We start from the raw sequence: 20,499 nt of genomic DNA on the forward strand, positions 1-20,499 counted from the left end.
ACATTTCTGAGACTTAACCCTGTGCCTGTTTGGCAGAAAAATGTAACGTTCAAATCGAAAAGTCACATGTCATGGGACATTACAAGCTTGCTGTAAAATCATAATTGTTCAGAAAAGAGGATTGCAGAATGACAGATAATCAGTGGACAACATTTCAACTTCTGTACGAAGGTAAAATTCAATCAAGTCAGATTAATATGAGAAAGGAATGAGCCGTGCACGTTACAGAGAATGCATGAAGACACTCCAATGCCTCCCCCTCATGTCTATATTGTGTCTATCTTCTTGTCTGTCTGTGTATTACTGTCATATTTTTTCTCTCTCTCTACAACAGACGGATTATTTTTCAGTCGGTGTTCATTGGTGATCACCCGCGGTGTGTATTGTGCCTCTCTCTTTGCCCCCCACACCTGACGGGGGTGGTTATGTGCGTGGGCCCCGTTGATGAGGAGTGGAGTGGAAGCTTCGTGGTTGAGGTGTGTGGGGTGGGGGGAGTTTGCACGGTGGAGGTGACGGACGTTGCGTGGTGTGTGTACTGCCTCCGCCGTGTCCCTCCAGGAGGTGTGTGTGCGTGGGCCCCATGAGGAGTCGTGTTTGGTGGAGGGCCTGGAGCCGTTCTCTCGTTACAACTTCTCCGTCACCGTGTGCACGGAGCGCGGCTGCGTCGGGAGCGCGCAGAGCGTCGGGGTGACGATGCCTGCAGGTACAACCACACGCGCCGCACGCGCCGCATGCACCGCACGCACCACACGCACGCTCGTACCAAAAATCCCCCATATAGCCTGGACAGACTGTTTGGACAAGGGCTGTTAGCGAGTTGCGCCTATGGGTGGCCGGCACTATGCCCGGTCGCCTTTGTCTCCCCAGTGACGATTTGGACACATCGCACAAAGTATTCATTTAAGGCTGAACTGACCTAGGGGAGGCCAAAGACCCATTCAGATAATCGTCACTGGTGTTGGCAGTGAGCGGGAATCGAACTCGGGTCGCCAGGTTCGTAGCGCAGCACACTACCACGCACCATCAAAGTTCAAAGTTCCCCCGTATAGCCTTAACAGACTGTAGGGGCAAGTGCTCTTAGCGAGCACCTATGAAGGCCGGAACGGTACACGAGGGGTGGGTGGCCAGCACCACGCCCGACCGCCTTTGTCTCCCCAGTGGCGATGTTTACACACCGCACCAGGTACTCATTTGAGGCTGAGTCGACCTAGGGGAGGCCCGGAACCAGTTCAGATAATCGTCACTGGTGTTGGCCGGTGAGCGGGAATCGAACCCGGGTCGCCGGGTTCATAGCGCAGCGCGCTAACCACTACACTACGCTCCTCACATGCGCACCATACACACAGACACACCGCACGCAAACTCACTGCATGCACCGCACGCACCACACGCATGCACTGCACCATAAGCGCGCGCACATCACACTCGGCGCTCTCTCTCCCACGCGCTCACTGCTGGCACACTCAAAAGCACGAGCTTCTCAATTATCTGCTTCTGTGCTTTAGATGTAGAAACAGCAATACCTCGAGCCTTCGCTTTAAATTCAGTAATTCGGTGGTGGCACTTACCGCTGCGTAAAAACAGGAGCGCGTGCTGACTCAGCGGCGCTGTCATCGGCGTCTCAATTAGACCCCCTCGGCCGCTGGCATCTCATGAAGCCACCGCCACTCGGAGCCAACATCAGTCGAGGCTCGCGCTCCCCCCGCCCCCGCCTCCTCCGCCCCCCCACCCCACTCGCGCTCCCCACTCCCCCCGCTCCCCCCGCTTCACCCCCCCCCCCCGCTCCCTCCGCTCCCCCCACCCCCCCCCCCCGCTCCCCCATCCCCCCTCGCGCCCCCCACTCCCCCCCGCTCCCCCCCACCCCCCTCGCGCTCCCCACATCCCCCCACTCCCCCCCCACCCCCCCCCGCTCCCCCCGCTCCCCCCACTCCCCCCGCTCCCCCCACCCCCCTCGCGGTCCCCCCACCCCCCTCGCGCCCCCACTCCCCCCACTCCCCCCGCTCCCCCCGCTCCCCCCGCTCCCCCCACCCGAGCATGCAACCCGCTTTGAGCGGCACGCGTGAGCACACACAGAGCACGCTCACTCACGGGTGCGCGTAACGCGCAAGCGTGCCGTGCGCGTTGCGTGCTCTGAGCGTTTGCGACGCAGGGAATCGTCCCTGCTGCCCTTGCTTCCGAGTGCAGAGTCGTGGTGTGGGCGGGCTCAGAGTGGCACGGGCTTGCCTCAGTCTCTCCGTTACGTTCAAGCAATCTCTGTGTGCGTCTGGAGCACGTGCATGCTCACGGCCAGTTCTCTGTGTACGCGCTCCTCGTATCAGGCGAGTGTGACATTGGAGCAGCGATGTGGTTAGTCGCTTACTTTGCTCCGTGGGCGGTTGCTCACTCTTCATTGCCCCCGTAGTCTGGAATTCCCTTTCCTGCTCAAACGTAGGCTGGTGGCCCTTACTCTTTCACATGATTCACTGCCTCTTTCTCTCTATGAAATAAAGAGTATCGATATAAATTAACTCTTTATCTGTGGCCAGCAACATCTTGATATTGCAGGCACATTGAGTACCACATCAATTTAATGTACATCATACAGCTGCACTTTCTAAATAACATGTAGAGGGTCCGGGGAGGGGTACGGTGTGCATATAACAGCGTGTTTCTAAGTGGCATATTCCCGCAAAATGAAACGATTACAAAAGTCTACTTTTAGCGCCGTGGAAAAGCGACTGAATTATTGACCGATTTCTGGGCTTATTACGTTTTTTTTTTCTTCTCAAAGAGGAGTTCATAATTAGATACGGTTTCTTTTCTTTTGTATCACGTACAATATAACACAATTACGAAGCAATCGCCGGCAGCAAAGTGGGCACCGGCAATGTGACTCGTAAGTTACGCTCACGTGAACGCGAGCCGGCGTCAAACCGTCCACAGTGTGTGCTGGGCTCACAGCCTGGGCCAGATAACGTATTATGAAGCCATTAAAATGATAAATTGTCAAAGCTTCTTTCCTTTGGAACGGGAATGTCACGGGCAGCCAGTTAAAATGGAACCATACATTTCTCACCCTGTCATTAGCGGACACCTCTCTTGAATCCCCGTAATAACTATACCAAATAGAATCAATATAGCATTGATGAATGGACATGCGCTGTATGTGGGGTTTTTTTCTCTCTGATATGAATAGGCTTTCGATTCGAGGCAATTTCCTCATATACTGCAGCCAGAAAATAATTATTGAAACTGACAGGTCGAAGCAGACTTAGCTCACCGCTAATACATAAATTATAATGGGCCCATCACAGAGCACGGCATAACGCGGCGTGTTAGCGCCACTAACAAAACAGCACTGCAGTGCATTACGCATTCATTGAGCAAAGAATCACATTTGGCTTGAAGAAAGACTCCCATTATTTTAAACACGGTTGTTTATTTTTTCAGGAAGGATAATTTGAATGTGTATTGAATTACATAATGCATTTTTTATGCGCTGAATATCATTAACGGGACGCTGTGTAGAGTTCATTTGGAGCACAAGATGAATGTGATATTAATTTTGTTTCTATAAATGAAATCAAGTCGTGCATACATCTTAATATTTCGCTATTATGCGGCCACACGTTGCAGGGGGCACTTGTGAAATGCTTGGTTTTACTTTCATTAACGTACACACAAATATACTCTGATTATGTACGATAATTTATGCATGAACCATACACACATACTCAGAATATGTAAACTAACATATATACACAAACATACAGTACTGCAAATATGTGATAAACGTGATGTATTTATTATTTTAAATTCAAGCCCATCATTATAATGTTTGTCATTGACAAAATAAGTACCACTTTGTGGTCATTGACCGTGGTCTGCTTGTGGATATCTTTACCAAATGATGTCTCATCATCAGCAGCCATTTTCTGTCCACTGCTGGATGAAGGCCACCGCACATCGACGCCATCCCTCATGGTGCTGTCGTTATCTTCTGGGATTGCTCCTCTAGTTCGGCTGCCATACGCCAGAACCGTCCATCGGCCCCCATTCCTTCTGCCGATGCTGCCTGCCCAAGCACATTTAATTTGTTCCTAACAATCGCCGCCATGCATCTCCTTTGCATTTCCTTCTTTGATCAGCGTGTCCCTCTTTTCATCGCTCACCATAACTCCCTAGCACACCCATCTCCGTGGTTATTGGTGCACTTCTCAGCTTCTGTTCCACGTTCTGTGTAAGTGTCCATGTTTCTGACCCGTTTTTTTATAGTTGTTATAATATGCACCGATTGAAAACGTTTTTCTTGAGGAAAATTGGTACTTTTCAATGCAACATGTTCTATGAGCGCTCACTTATGCTCTCTGTCTTGTTCAAATCCATATGTCACAGTAGGTAATATATAATTGACCACATGTACATACTGTACTGCCAAGGAGATTCTAGAAAAGATATATTAAGATAAAATGCCATTATGTCTGGCTTTCTGTGTACTATGAAAAGGCATTTGATGCAGTGGAAATCGATTCTCTCATCTGGGTGCTCAAAAGCCAGAGGCTTGAGAAAAACAACAACACGATCAAAACCGTCGAAACATAGACACAAGATCTCCACTGAGATCGTACGTTCAAGATAGTAATGGTTTTGAAGCGGGAGAGGAGTCAGGCAATAAGATGTGCTCTCACAGCAGCAGGGGTATTCACAGCGGCACTCGAAGATATTTCCAACAAACCGGAATTGGAGAATTAAAGGCACAAGTGGTTAAAGTGGTAAGAGTCTTAGCTTTGCTGATGATATCGTCATTATAACTACCACTGTGAATGAACTACGGGAAATTACTGAACTTTTCATGCAGTGCTATCATAATAATAATTCATCAGTTTCGGCCCCTTCATCAATCCACTGCTGAATAAAGACCTCCTCTTGCTGTGTGGATCATGGGGGTTGTTTAATCATACTTCACCACACTGGGCAGTGCGGGTCGGCAAACGGGCACCCAAGACAAGGTTTAGATCTGTACTCACTCCTCATGTTAGCTGTAGCTCAAAATAAAACTCAAGCGTCTGCATTGACAGTGCAGTGTTGCCGACCGCCGTTGCCACTGCTGCCTCCAGCCTCCAACGAAGTTAAAAAAAAACGTCGCACAGCATTCCTGCGGTTTGGCTGGAAAAGGCGTTTGTGATTGAGAGATGTGAGGAGCCGTTCGTGATCCTGGGAGACCGGTGCCGGCAGCAAGCCAGCTTGCTTCACGCCGCTTCCAAACCACGGTGCGCTTGTGTCAAGCGCCCCTGCGCGCGCACGCTCCTCGGTTCAGTTTTTCTCGCGGCGTTCACGAATTCTGGCGCTTCCAGCTCCAGCGGGGCAGAGTTCGCCGAGCGGGCGAGGTGTCAACGCGTCGACTGTCCGAGTGGCCTGGAGTGACCCTGCCCGACCCCACGGGGCCCACCTTGCCTACCGGCTGGAGCGGACGCTGGCAGCACTGGCCAGCCCACCGCCTCGTGCCGCCAGGGGTGCGAGGTTCCCAGGATATGCCTACTATCACTTCCCAAACTCCACGTTCCCAGCCAACTCGTATTACACAGGTATGTCCCGACTTTTACAGCCAGTCCACCCTGGCACATCAATGATTCTCGACGGTGTGCCACGAAATACAGAAAACTCTTCGTGTTGACCCTTGCAGACACTGCGTCACATTTGCGACAGACTTTGACTGAAATGGTTTTGAAAATCTTTCCAACTATAAATTGTATTTTGGCAAAAATTATTCATGATGGATTTGAAGCTGAAATGGAAAAGAGACCCTCGTGAAAGAAGATGCAAATGTGTTTTTTTTCGCCTGGCTTTGTATATTGCTTACCTTTAGGAGATGATTGGGCTGCCATTACCTCTGTCATCGTAAAGCTCATATTGTCAATAGCGAAAGCCATTAGTGGCACTGGGTGCAGTTAGGGCTTATTGACTTCACTGTTAACAAGTTAATTTGTTTTATTTCTGGCTGAATGGTGCTCGTTACTTAAATGTTCACTGTAAAACCTCCATATTTTTTAGAATGAAAGGCGGAATAGCTAATTGTTGACAAGCTTAATCAGGAGATAAATGAAAAATATATTTTCTCCTGTAAATCATTTTGTGCTTAGCCCATAAGATTGATCATTGCAATACTAATTCTAATTTTGTAATTTTCATATCTAATGAGCCTGCCTCCGATTTCATTACTTTAATTAGAGTAATATGAAATGTCATTAATGAGCTGCAACATGATAAATACCATGTTAATTCGAGTATGACCCAGATTCCTCCACTAACCCAGGTTGAAAGCCCACTTTGTAGTGCTCTAATAAATTTATGTCATTTTCTTGGCACCGTGTGGATTTTTCGAGCTTGACTCAAGGCATTGTGGCTTCGAGAATGGGGGGAGAAACTGAAATTACTCGCACCCTCCGGCATGCCACGCGGTGTCACTAAATTGCTTGCCCTCTCAAGTGGTCCTGCACAACGCTGTGCGGCTTTAATACACCCATCGCCTTCGCAGGCTGCATGCCAACCTTTCCACCGTGTACTCCAGCGTGCTCCACCGTGTACCACCTTTTACAGCTGCGTGCCACCGAAAGCTACTGTGTGTTTCCATGTGTCAGCATGGCCCACCGTGTATACTAGCCTATGCTACCCAGTGCAACTAGGTACCACTTTGTGCCATGGCATGTCACTGTGAGGCTCCAAAAGCCACTACATGTCACATACCATAAAGTACCACCTCTCTTTGAGCCATGAGTTTCCATGTGCTACCATGAGCCACCACATGCTACCACATGCCACCACATACAGCTTCATTCCACACCATGCCACTCCATTCCATCCGATGCCACCCCATGCCACCCCATGCCACCCCATGCCACCACATGTCACCATGCACCACTGTGCCCCGCCACGAGTGAAGTTATCCGCTGCTTCCTGCCCAGGGCTGCGTCTCCGCTTCAGGACACGGCAGGCGGAGGGGCTGCTGCTGCTGGCGACATCGCGTGATGCCCGGCGCGAGTTCGTGGCTCTGCTGCTGCACGACGGCCGTCCGCGTTTGCTCTTCGACCCCCAGGTGCCGTTGCTGGGCCTCTCGCCCTGCCAACGTGCCCACTGGACTTTTACTACATTTCCAATACGCTTCAACGCAGTCCATTGTGCATTTGAAAAATCGAATTTAACAGTCGTTCGACGCACAACGTCTACTCGTAAAAGATTGACAAGCTCCGCTGTTAAAAATACGAGGCGACATTTTGCTCGTTTATTGGACTTCCATTGTCGTTAAAATTGCGGCAAAGCTACCGTCGCTTGCGCCACAACCCCGGGTCGAGCAGGTGGTTGCGCGCTCGCTCGCGCCCAGCGCTCTCGGCAGCTCCCAGCTGCGGGTGCACGTAGCAGGAGGTCAACGATAATCGTACGAGAACAACCACTTCCTTTCAAATGGAAAACAGCCGGGATAAATCAGCTGGCTTTATCTTTTTTGTGCGCAAAAAAAAACCCCATTAAATTATACGACATTTTTACATGCAGCTTTATTTGTAAAATGAACACACAAAAACACAACTGGGACAAAACTCAACATCCGAGTCCCCGTGCATTGGCCAGCAGTTGGCGTCTGAGCGATACCACGTTGGCTGCCACTCGCAGATGTCCAGTTGCTCAGCCGTTTGCATCCATTACACCCCTCAGCTCCCCCCCCCCGCTCAACGCAATCCCCTCTCTCTCTCTCTCTGTCTCCGCTGCCGGCAAATCCACACGCAACGGCAGCGGCGGTAGCCTCCCAGAGTAAACGCGCAGGGCTCATTCAAAACTTCACCTGTAATTGGAGAAGAAAAAAAAATCGCTAAACAAGAACGAAAAATAATTACGGGATGGACGTTGACGTGAGAGAAGGTGTGAACCCGAGAGCCATGGGTGTAGGGACGCTCCGTGCTCTGGCAATAGGGGAATCGGGGTCCCCCCCCCCCCCCCCACGGTCAGTTCTAATGAAGCACGTTGTCAGGACTTGCCCATTGTTGTCACCATGATAACATCTGACTGGACAGATCCCTATTTAGCCAAACTAAACATAATGATTCTCACGCCTTGGGGCTTGCGATTTTTTTCTCCTCCAGCACTGAACCCACACTGCCATCCGTCATAAGAGATTCCTATCTGGTGACATTAATAGAAATGCAAATATGCTTAACAAAGTTTAATTACTGCCATTAATCTCATTATCAGCTGGGTGTGGACAGCTTTATTGCCGCTCTCTTCCCAAGAGCACTCTGACGTTAGCCCTAACTGGACACGTTGAAGTGACGGTGTGTGTAGCGTGAGCGCCCGGGGGCTGTGCAAAGTTGATTTCAGGATTGCAGAAATATCCACGCAGGTGAAGGCAAGCTGCATTGTGTTTTGTAAAAAAATTTTTTAGTAACCTTGCTAAAAGGATATATGTTTGCTTTAACATTGTCCACGAATTTAGCACGGGAAAATTAGAAACATAATACTTGGTTAGATAAAGCGTCATTTTAACTATGCTACTCACAAAAGTTTTTTTTTACCAATTAATCAAATGAGCAAAAAATCTATGAATATGCATCAGAAGTGGCTATAGGGAAGAGTGTGAGCAAGTGACTAGCGATTGATCAGTGTGTGGTGTTTATGCTTCGGTCTTGCATGTCGCAATGTGTTCACTCGTTCTTTGCGATGTGGTGTTGGTAGTCAGGGCATGTGCTTTTTGTAGTGTGTATATGTATCTTAGTTTGGCAGCGTCTCCCTTGGCACGGGGCACTCAGGGTGGCATCTCCCACCCACCCTGCCCTTGCTACGGCACTGCGCGCGTGTGTGTGTGTGTGGTGTGCGTGGTATGTGTAATGCTTGATCTTTGTGGTGTGTCTTTGTGTGCATGGAGTGTGTGTGAGGAGCGGCAGTGTCGTGGTTCGCTCACTGCACTACGAACCTGGCGTCCCCGAGTTCGATTCCCGCTCACAGCCAACACCGGTGACGATTATCTGAACCGGTCCTGGGCCTCCCCTAGGTCGACTCAGCCTCAAATGAATACCTGGTGTGGTGTGTAAACGTCACCACTGAGGAAACAAGTGCTTTCGGGCGTGGTGCTGGCCACCCACCCCGTCTCGCGTGCCGTGCCGGCCTTCACAGGTGCTCGCTAACAAGCACTTGCCCCAACAATCTGTTAAGGCGACACGGGGTGGGGGGGGGGGGGGCGATCTTTGTTGTCTCCAGGGTGGTGTGGCGAGTCTGGGCGGGGAGCGCCGCTGTGACGACGGCGCGTGGCACCACGTGGAGGCCACGCGGACGATGGGAGCTGGCGAGCTGCGGGTCGACGGGGAGGTCGCAGGTACCACGCACGCCCACGGTGGAGCCCCCCCCACGCCCCCCCCCCCCCGTGTAAACTCGTCCTGCTGCCAACACAGGCAGACGCACGTTCTAACTCCACGCGCGCGCATGTATGTATGTTGAACTTCTTTCGCGCCGTACGTAGCCGACCGTGTTAATCGGAGGTGCGTTGTCAAGTAGAACCCGGTAACATCCGAGTCTTGATTCGGTGTTTAATCGTGGAAAAACAAAACTCTGGTTTATAGCTGGCACCTTCAGTGCAGTGGTTGTGAAACTCAAGAAAAGGTCGTGGGGTAATGCTCATCTGCATTCTTGGCTCCGAGCCAGTGGTGGAAAATTCCAAATTCATCCAGCAGTGGATAGATGATCACTTATTATTATGGTGTGGGCCACCGTAGTTGCACTGGTGGTTATAGCCGTGAGGTCTGGGAGAATATAAAAAATGATGGTGCGGTATGAGTGGTGCTGGTGGTGGCATTGGCGCTGGTGACCTTTTGACCCTGAAAACTTCGTCGAACCTTCGTTGGTGCTTCTCGGTCTTCTCTAAACACAGGAGTGGTGTCCGACTCGGGCCGAGGCTCCATCATCGGAGAGAACGCGGGGTTGTTCGTGGGCGCATTGCCTCGGCGCTACGCCCTGCACCGCACCGACATTGGTGACTATCACACAAAAGTCACACACGCGTGTGCCGCAAACGCTCTTCCCGTACACAACGAAGCTCACTCCTCCGCCCCGGCCCTGCCCCACTGCCGCCTCTAGGAGATGAGGCTGCGCTGAGACGAGGCTTCGTTGGCTGCATGAGCGACCTCTTAATCAAGCGGAAGGACTCGCCTCTGGAGGAGTGGGAGCCGCTCGAATGGGATCTTGCGTCGGAGGCCTCGGGAGTGCCAGAGCCTTGGGAGGGCTGCCCCACAGAGCTCCAGCCGGGAGCTCACTTCCTGGGACACGGTCCGAGGGCACTCTGCATTGTGTACCACAGAACACCACACATGCTGCATGTGTATCACCATCATCATCAGAAGCAGCAGCAGCAGCTATACAGCTAGTCCTCTACTTACGATGGAGATGCGTTACGACGACCCCATCGTAAGTCGAAAATATCGTAAGTCGAAGATGGCCTAGCCTACCCAGGAGTCGTAAAGAATGGTGATAATTTAGCAAAACAGAGCAATTTACAGTACCGTACTTTATTAACGATATACTGTATGTATTTATTAATTACAATACTGTATTGTACAGTAAAATGTAAAGTAAAAAACCAAGGTAAATTCTTAGCCTACCTATATGAACTGCAATTTAATAGAAAGTTTTTCAGGAAACAATCCTATCTGCTATAAAAACTTTTAACATGCATTAAACTATCGTATCGTGGTAACCTTAAAATGAAATCGCTAAAGCTACGTATCACACATGCATTGAACGTATTGTAACGTATCATATTGGACTGTACTCACCAAGATTACGTCCGTCGTCTGCATACTTGAACGATGTTAGGTTGTTATATTTATTTCACTGCTGGGTGAATGCCTCCCCAAGCTACTGCCATCTCGCACTCCACTGTGAACCCAACCACATGAGTATGATTGCCAACCACAGCTCACATCAGCAGAACCATATATGAACGTGTTCTGGCTCTCGCTTCCCTAACCCGCACTGTGGGTTGTAGAGAGTGAATTTTAATGGGCAAAAAGTCTCTTTGTGTCACGTTTTTTTGACACAGCACTCCCAACAAGCCCATCAAATCACCAGATGAGTAAAATACCACCCATTTCAAAATAAATCAGTTCCCTATTCAAATTGATTGCTTACTGCACGTGACTAATCATTTATTCCACCGTTTGTAATTAATAACAGTCTGTGTAAATAGTGCGTAATTCTGTGCTTGTGTGGCTGCTACTAATGCACTCATGCATCGATGCTCACAGGGCTAATTGGAACATTAGAGCCTTGACAAGAAATGCTTAGGGCTCGCTGTGAGCACAAGTTTGGCTTATGATGTTGCTTTCTCCTCATGCTTGAGACCTCCCTTCCAAACGCTCGTGTCGGGGTTGATTTTCCGTAACATTTTTTTAGCACTTTTCCAGCCGGAGGTGGTTGTATGAGATTGGTAAGTGAAATCAGTGAAGGTTTAAAATGTAATGAGCTTCATTGGCCTCCTGTTACTTTTGGAAAAAGGCAGACCTAGTTAATCAACTTTAAGGAATTAACGGATGTGAGGTAATTGTGCTGAGAGGGAATGTAAGCTCCTTGAGGACACGTCTGGGATCGGACTAAACAATATCCAGTATCAGACTCAAGAGCGGAGCACGCAGAGCAGACTGATGTTTCTAGTGTACGTATTGTATGTCTGTTGAACTTCTTTCGCACTGTACGTAGCCAACCGTGCTAATCGGAGGTAAGAAATGGGGTTCAGGAGAGCTGCAACTCAGCGCCTGATGTTTGTCGGGCGGCAGTGAGCTTCGCGGCCCCCACTCTATTACGTCGAACTAACAGGAAAATCTTTACGGTATAAATGTAACTCCTCTTGCCCTGGCTCTTGTGGGTAAAATGTGTCTGTAGATGTATTTATTACAGCCATTTGTCAATCCATTGCTCGACGAAGACAGATCCACGCCGGGTCGGTCATTGGTTAGAGCGGAGTAGGCCTGGGCTGAGCCGTCCTCGTTTGGTAGGTGATGCTCCCGCCCCGGCCACGATTTCTATCTCGCTCTGCCGGTGAAGCTGTTCGACTCAAAGTGTGACGAGCACGGAACGGGGGTTGTGGCAGTTCGGCTGGGAGGGCACAAACACGCAACGCCGGAGGTGAACTCGCGGAGAAAAAGTGACGAATTCGACTGTAGGCGGTGATATTCAATCACTGTGAGGGTTTGAACGTATCGTAGATCCACACCAGAAAAAAATCCGAAGCTGTGTTCACACCCAGCGCTCTCTCGCTTCTCAGCGCTCATGTCTGTTGGTGGCCCTCAGCCAGTAGTGGTGGAAATGTAATGTTCCTATGGTGGAGGACAGTCCATTTATCGGACGACCACTGCTGACTTCCCGCAAGATACAATTAAGAAAGTCAGCTTTGCCTTGAAGAAAATAAAATGCCGATAAGAGCAGTGGGGGTAGATGTTTAGTGAGCGTGGCGCTGTTTTATCTTGTGCCAATTTGTGCAGAATTAAGTGTTCGAGTTTCCAGTGCCCCCCAGTAAGTGGCATTGCTGGATAACAGTCCTGATATTGGACGTCTTTTTTCATTACAAGCTCTTAATTGCTTTAAGTTTCGCGTGTACAAAGACCGTGGTGGTTTTTGTGCTCCCATGTCAATTTGCAACGGAGCAATCTGCAAGTGCACAACAAAAATAGGTCCACGCAAATCATGGTGCGAGTCACCTATGCAGATGCATCTTCTCGTGTTAACACCGCTCATGATGATGAAATCCAATTACCCCGTGAGTCTGCGCGAGCGTCAAGTGCTTTGGCGGCGGCGCTGTGCCAGGCGGGGGGAGTGGCGGCGCGGTGGCTGGCGCCGGTGTTTCATGTCCCATCAATCCAAACTTTCCGAGTCGTCGTCCGAGGCAGTTAACTACGCTGCACGTACGTGCGTACGTTGACTTTCTTTCCCACCGAACGTAGCCAAGCGTGCTAGTCGGAGGCGCGCGGTCATCAGAGACAAATTGCCGGCCCTCGGGAAGGCGAATGCGGCTGGGTGATTTGGTTGCCACACCTTCACGTGTGCTGTGCCAGCCCTCATCGGCGATCGCTAGCAGCCGTTACCGAACGTCAGATGATGCTGTGGTGTGACCTCCAGCATCATCATCTAACGTGCTCTCACTGCCTTGCAGCACATTCGTCGCAGGAGATTCAACCATGAGCAACATTCAGTTACGGGACGTTGCAGTGATTTAGTATCGTCCGACCTTATGCTCAGCTTTAAGAGATCATTACATATGTGCACACGATCTGAAATCCAGATCCGGTGGTTTCATATGGGTTTAATAATTCCCATTAGAGATTTTACAAAGACTTCCCCATAATTCATCTGCCACCGTTCTCTAAACGGTTCTTCCTCAATGTCGACTGGGAATTCTCACGGCGCAGTTTTAGCAAATTAATAATGGCTCCACATTATTATTGTCGCGTGGTGATTTGAGAGCATGCGCTGGCGATGGTTGGCACAGGTAGCGGCTCCTCACAATCAGAATCTTTATACTGGTAGGAACCACCAGGTTCCACCAGCCCACATGGGATTATTGTGTCCGTCCGTCCGTCGTGCATCCAAAAATGGGAGGGGTCGGGCTGAGTGGAGAGGGGAGGGTGGGGAGGGGCTGAGTGGGGAGGGTGGGGAGGGGCTGGGTGGGGGGTGGGAGGGGTGGGGCTGGGTGGGGAGGGGCTGGTCAGCCCGTGGTGCCCTTATAAAACTCAACGTTTCACCTACTCACGCCGGCTTGTGCCCGCCCTCACAGTCGGCCATATTTGCGGAATACACCACGCCGCCGTTGACCCTGGCCATTGACCGAGCAACCCAACGTTCCTACCAGCTCCCTCCGGAGGAATGTGTTTTATACTGGAGGAATCCGATGAGCTACAAAGCTTTTTTTCACAGTTGTGCAGTCGGATGTTCAGAATAAATAGACGCGAGTAACAGCAGTGAACGCCTCGTCTGAATCCCCTTGGGTGTTGCTGATTTCAATTTGCAAAAGAAATGTATAATCTGATTAAGTATTTGTAGAAAGGCAATCCAATTTGAGGTGATGTTACTTGCCGTTGTGCATCGCTAGGGTTTTTGGAGTTGCGGTCGGGCCTGTTTTCTGGAGAAGGTGACTTTGAGGTGTCGCTGCAGTTCCGCACGGAGAGGCGGGGTGAGATGATCTTGCTGTTCGCCCATGGCGAGGAGGGAAAGTCGTTCGTCACGGTAAGTACAACCAACTCGTTGTTTTTGCGAGTTCACCCTTGTGATCATTTTCCTTCGCTTGCATCTGTCTCCACGTCACTCGTCTCAACATGAGCGCTGCATCGTGCTCTCGTGTGTGTGGTGACGCTGTTGTCCCACAGTGTGTGCTCTCCGAAGAGCAGCTCCTGTTTGCCGTGGCCACCGGCTCCCAGACGGCCTTGCTCAATGCGACGGTAGGCACGAGCTACTGCGACGGGCGGTGGCACACGGTGACAGTCGGCAGGAACGCCTCGCTCATCTCCGCCTCCCTGGACGGCGCACCGGCGGCCAGCGTGGTAGGCGTGCTGGGAGACCTCAACATCACGTCCCCTTTCTACCTGGGTGGTGTGCCACCGGGCCTTCCCGCTCAGGGCCTGCTCCACCACCGCATCTCCCATCCAGGTGATTGCCGTTCACGCACGCGGGCGCAGTGCAACTTAACCCCGTGCCGTAAACGTCACGCCGCCACGCAAAAATTCAAATGAGCTAAGTTGCTGCCGTCTGTGATGTCTTTGAGAAGAGTTCGGAGGCTGCATCGGAGCCGTGAGCCTGATGCGTGGCTCGGCGGTGGAGCTGGTGCCGGCGTCCGTGGGTGCGCGGGGGGTGAGCCTGGACGGGTGCCCCTGGGGGGGCGCGGCGTGCCGACCCGCCGGACCCTCGCTCGTCTACAGCGGCACCCGCGGGACGGCCCTCGACACGGGGCTCGACGCCTTCACCGGTCTGCGGCCTTCGCACCGCACGGCCGCAACGTTCGCGCTCGTCTTCGGCACGGGCGGCCGCGCGCACCTTCCCGCAAGGCGCTCAAAGCGTTTCGAATGTTGTCGTTTGCGCAGAATACCTGTACAGGGTGACGGCGGTCAACGAAGCCGGGTTTGACGTGTCCCCCTGGGAGAGGGTCAGGAGCAGGGAGGGAGGTGAGTTCCGCTCATCGGCTCAACGGGATGAGGCCCGCTGTGCTCCCCGATGGGGAGGGTGGCTTCCCGAGGCGTCGGCCAAGATGCGGAGTCAAATTAACGGCGTATAAAAAGTTAAGGTGACGGAAAGGGGAGGGATGGCATGGGCCGAGAAGGGCCCAGACAGAGGACGAGGTCAATAGCAAGGGCAATATCGTGAGGGTGGCCGTGATTGAGTAATTAGATTGTACAGGAGATACTGTGATTATATTAAATTAACTCAATTTGCATTGAAATCGCTCCCTTTTTAAAGTTTGCTTGCATACATTATACTATTTTATCGGCTTGAAAGATAAAAAAAAAATGGGTTCCTGCACATTTATTGGAAATTAACCCCAAAAGAAATGAATGTCATAATTCAGAAGATAACCGCTAATGCCAAAAAAAGAGGGGAATTTTTAAACAGTTTGTTAAAAATCCTAATAATATAGCTAACAGCCAAAGCATGACAAATGGCGAGAGGGTGTGCTGCAGGCAGCGTTATTATATGGTGACTAATGAGCTAATTACAGAGAGCTTATTTGATTTACTGATAAAAAAAAAACCTTCAATTCTTCACTCACTTCACTCCTCACTGGGGAGGGGAAAAGTCTTTGCACACTTTCGAAAGTGCCGCGTCTGTGCTGTCACCTCGGGTTACCGCGGGTTTCGGTGGAGATAGTGCGCGGGGAATGCCTGCGATGATACGAATGCGAAACAAATCACTGCCCGCACTCACTGTTCGTGAAGTAATGACCCCAATCAATACACCAAATTAATCAATTATACACCCCTAATCGCACAAAACAAATTGAAGGATACATTTTAATCAATGTAATTACTTATGGTTCAGGCTGGGTACATGATTGGTAATGGATATTGTCTTTGCCTTAATTTATAATTGAAAAAAAAAATGCAGTCTAGACTGCGGAGTGACCTCCTGGTGTGATCGTTTAGATTCATAAAAGTGGCACTCAATCAAAGTTCGTATACAACGTGGAACGCCTCCGTGTACACAGCGCAAACTCTGCAACGAGTTTTGTTTAAAGGCACTTACGTGGACGAATATATTTAACGATGTAAAAAAAAAGAAACGAAAGCGGGAATTATCTCGCGGTAAGGAGATGGAATTTGGTGTTTTGGTGAGGACAGCTGGAAGAGCGGCCAAGTGAAATATGCAGCCCTTTGCAGGAGGAATTTTTTTTTGATTTTGCTTTTCTTACAAGAAGAAACAAAAAAAAAATAACGCGACCTGCGTGCAATTTTAGGACAAGCACTGACAATTTAATGAATCGCCTGCGACTGACAAGCACTGCGATGTGTTTATCCTGCTTCAAGGGCTTTTACATAAGTACAGCGAGTAGCCAGTAGCCTGGCGGCTTGCACGCAGCTCACCACCACCCAGTGTCGCCATCCATTCACGAGCCCATGCAGCAGGCTGCTGGCACATCGCTCTCATCACCCTCGTCACCCTCGTCACCATCATCACCCTCATCACCATCGTCACCCTCGTCACCCTCATCACCATCGTCACCATCGTCACCCTCATCACCCTCGTCACCCTCGTCACCATCGTCACCATCGTCACCCTAATCACCATCATCACCCTCATCACCATCGTCACCCTCGTCACCCTCATCACCATCGTCACCATCGTCACCATCGTCACCCTCATCACCCTCGTCACCCTCGTCACCATCGTCACCCTAATCACCCTCATCACCCTCATCACCCTCGTCACCATCGTCACCATCGTCACCCTCGTCACCATCATCACCCTCGTCACCCTCATCACCCTCATCACCCTCATCACCATCGTCACCCTCGTCACCCTCGTCACCATCCTCACCATCCTCACCCTCGTCACCATCCTCACCCTCGTCACCCTCATCACCCTCATCACCCTCGTCACCCTCGTCACCCTCGTCACCATCGTCACCCTAATCACCATCATCACCCTCATCACCATCGTCACCCTCGTCACCCTCGACACCATCCTCACCCTCGTCACCATCATCACCCTCGTCACCCTCATCACCCTCGTCACCCTCGTCACCCTCGTCACCATCGTCACCATCGTCACCCTAATCACCATCATCACCCTCATCACCCTCATCACCCTCGTCACCATCGTCACCATCGTCACCCTAATCACCATCATCACCCTCATCACCCTCATCACCCTCGTCACCATCGTCACCCTCGTCACCCTCATCACCCTCGTCACCCTCGTCACCCTCGTCACCATCATCACCCTCGTCACACTCGTCACCATCGTCACCCTCGTCACCCTCATCACCCTCGTCACTCTCATCACCCTCATCACCCTCATCACCATCGTCACCCTCGTCACCCTCGTCACCATCCTCACCCTCGTCACCCTCGTCACCCTCATCACCATCGTCACCATCGTCACCATCCTCACCCTCGTCACCATCGTCACCCTCGTCACCCTCATCACCCTCGTCACTCTCATCACCCTCATCACCCTCATCACCATCGTCACCCTCGTCACCATCGTCACCATCGTCACCCTAATCACCCTCGTCACCCTCGTCACCATCGTCACCATCGTCACCATCCTCACCCTCGTCACCATCATCACCCTCATCACCCTCGTCACCCTCGTCACCCTCGTCACCATCGTCACCCTAATCACCCTCGTCACCATCCTCACCCTCGTCACCCTCGTCACCATCCTCACCCTCGTCACCATCATCACCCTCATCACCCTCGTCACCCTCGTCACCATCGTCACCATCGTCACCCTAATCACAATCATCACCCTCATCACCCTCATCACCCTCGTCACCATCGTCACCATCGTCACCCTAATCACCATCATCACCCTCGTCACCCTCGTCACCATCGTCACCATCGTCACCATCATCACCCTCGTCACCCTCATCACCCTCATCACCCTCGTCACCCTCATCACCATCATCACCCTCGTCACCTTCGTCACCCTCGTCACCATCATCACCCTCGTCACCCTCATCACCCTCATCACCCTCGTCACCCTCGTCACCATCATCACCCTCGTCACCCTCGTCACCCTCGTCACCATCATCACCCTCGTCACCCTCGTCACCATCGTCACCCTCGTCACCATCGTCACCCTCGTCACCATCGTCACCCTCGTCACCATCATCACCCTCGTCACCCTCATCACCCTCGTCACCATCATCACCCTCGTCACCCTCGTCACCCTCATCACCTTCGTCACCCTCGTCACCATCGTCACCCTCGTCACCCTCGTCACCCTCGTCACCCTCATCACCCTCATCACCCTCGTCACCCTCATCACCCTCATCACCCTCATCACCCTCGTCACCCTCGTCACCCTCATCACCCTCGTCACTCTCATCACCCTCGTCACCCTCATCACCCTCATCACCCTCATCACCCTCGTCACCCTCGTCACTCTCGTCACCCTCGTCACCCTCGTCACCCTCGTCACCCTCATCACCCTCGTCACCCTCATCACCCTCGTCACTCACATCACCCTCGTCACCCTCGTCACCCTCGTCACTCTCATCACCCTCGCCACCCTCGTCACTCTCGTCACCCTCATCACCCTACCCTCGTCACCCTCGTCACCCTCGTCACCATCGTCACTCTCGTCACCCTCGTCACCCTCGTCACCATCATCACCCTCGTCACCCTCATCACCATCATCACCCTCGTCACCCTCGTCACCCTCGTCACCCTCATCACTCTCGTCCCCCTCGTCACCCTCGTCACCCTCATCACCCTCGTCACCCTCGTCACCCTCGTCACCCTCATCACTCTTGTCCCCCTCGTCACTTACGTGCTTGGAAGGTTGACTCGGCCCATCAGCCCTTTAGATCAATCAATTCAAGGAGAACCACTTTTTGAGAAGCCTACAGTGGTAGGTCTATGGTTAGCCTCATCCTCACCGTTAAAATGTAGAATTTCCACCACTAGATTAGGCTGGCCAATAGAGATGAGCACCGCTCGCTCCACGCTTATTTGAGCAGTGCGGCACTTTGGCTTTGATGGGAGATAATGTGACCATGCTGCGTGACCCCGTGACTGACCCGGCCGCTTCCCGGACCAGCGAGCGACTTGTCGGTGTGCGTGTGGTGTCGCTGCAGCCCCCGCTGAGGTGAGACCCCCTCATACTGCCCGCGCCATCACCGCCCTCTCGGCTGAGCTGCTGTGGGCCGAGCCGGCGGCGGTCACCGGTGTCGTCAGCTCCTACGAGCTCAGGGCCTACGACGCAGCCCATCCCGAGCAGCCGCCCGTCACCGCCGCTTTCAGTGACACCGCCTCGTTGGACGGTGAGCCGCTGATGTGGTCTGTGAGGCCCGGACGCCTTGTTAGGCCCACGAGTTAGAACACCTCCACGAAGTTGGGAATGAGCCAGACACTCATGATGATCATCGTCACTTACGGTGAATCTAGCACTTGCCCACGCGCTGATTTTAATCGCTCCGTCTCCTCGGTGAACGTGCTCTCCAATGAATTCCCTCCCTTGCTTGGCTGCCACTTCGTCATTATTCTTAAATATTGGCCAACATCCCTTGAGCCAGCTCCACATGGATTACGAAATGAGACGAGGAACAAAAACCGCCGCGTGCGTGAACGTGACTGTGCATGTCGATATTCTGCGCGGTGGTAGGACTTGGAGATTCCTCCGGTAACGATTGTTCACCTCAGCCACAGCATTCATCATTCTATTGTAATACACAACCGGTAGCAAATTTTCCTTTTTGATAGAAAAAAATGAATGGTGTTGTAGTCCCGCCTGGCTTGTTAAGCGTGTGTGTGTGCGTGCGTGTGCGTCTGCTGCAGCCCTGGAGGGGAGGCTGGAGGGTCTGACCCCGCACACCAATTACAGCGTGACCCTACTGGCCTGCACGGCGGGCGGCTGCACGGAGAGCAGCGCCTCCCTGCTCGTGCGCTCCGCCCCGCAGCAGCAGCAGCAGCAGGGTCAGTGTCGGGGAATCCCTCGCCTCGCCACGCGGCCGCTCATACCTGCCGCCACCCTCGCCACCCTCCACCTCCTCCATGTCACTCGCTTCATTCCGTGCGTGTGTGTGTGTGGCGCCAACCTGTGTATATTTAAGCTAGAAATCGTACTTGTCTGGCAATTATAAAACATTATTTCCCAAGGGGGGGGGGGGGGGGGGGTGTTAATCTTCTCGTGGGTGGCTAGTGGATTACTAATGGGTGGAACAAAAGGAGAAAAAATCCTGTCAGGATTCCTCTTAGCCGTGACCACCTCTCGAAGGCCGGGAGCTGTGAGCGTCAGAACAAACGCGATCGGCGGCGAGAGATCGGCACCCGCCGC

At 51.9% G+C, this 20,499-nt stretch overlaps 1 protein-coding gene across 1 annotated transcript in view; it reads left to right on the forward strand.

The window, feature by feature from the left end:
• USH2A (usherin) overlaps window positions 1-20,499 on the forward strand; it is a 119,764-nt gene that overhangs the window by 40,099 nt on the left and 59,166 nt on the right. Inside the window, exons 19-30 of the mRNA XM_078595944.1 lie at window positions 559-703; window positions 5,334-5,564; window positions 6,942-7,072; window positions 9,223-9,337; window positions 9,890-9,991; window positions 10,096-10,284; window positions 14,099-14,232; window positions 14,373-14,652; window positions 14,771-14,968; window positions 15,084-15,164; window positions 19,301-19,486; window positions 20,001-20,138. Coding sequence (XP_078452070.1) covers window positions 559-703; window positions 5,334-5,564; window positions 6,942-7,072; window positions 9,223-9,337; window positions 9,890-9,991; window positions 10,096-10,284; window positions 14,099-14,232; window positions 14,373-14,652; window positions 14,771-14,968; window positions 15,084-15,164; window positions 19,301-19,486; window positions 20,001-20,138 — 1,930 coding nt within the window. The remainder of the gene's footprint in view (window positions 1-558; window positions 704-5,333; window positions 5,565-6,941; window positions 7,073-9,222; window positions 9,338-9,889; window positions 9,992-10,095; window positions 10,285-14,098; window positions 14,233-14,372; window positions 14,653-14,770; window positions 14,969-15,083; window positions 15,165-19,300; window positions 19,487-20,000; window positions 20,139-20,499) is intronic.

This window comes from Lampetra planeri, chromosome 7 (genome assembly GCF_965212315.1).
Source record: "Lampetra planeri chromosome 7, kcLamPlan1.2.h2, whole genome shotgun sequence".
NCBI lineage: Eukaryota > Metazoa > Chordata > Hyperoartia > Petromyzontiformes > Petromyzontidae > Lampetra > Lampetra planeri.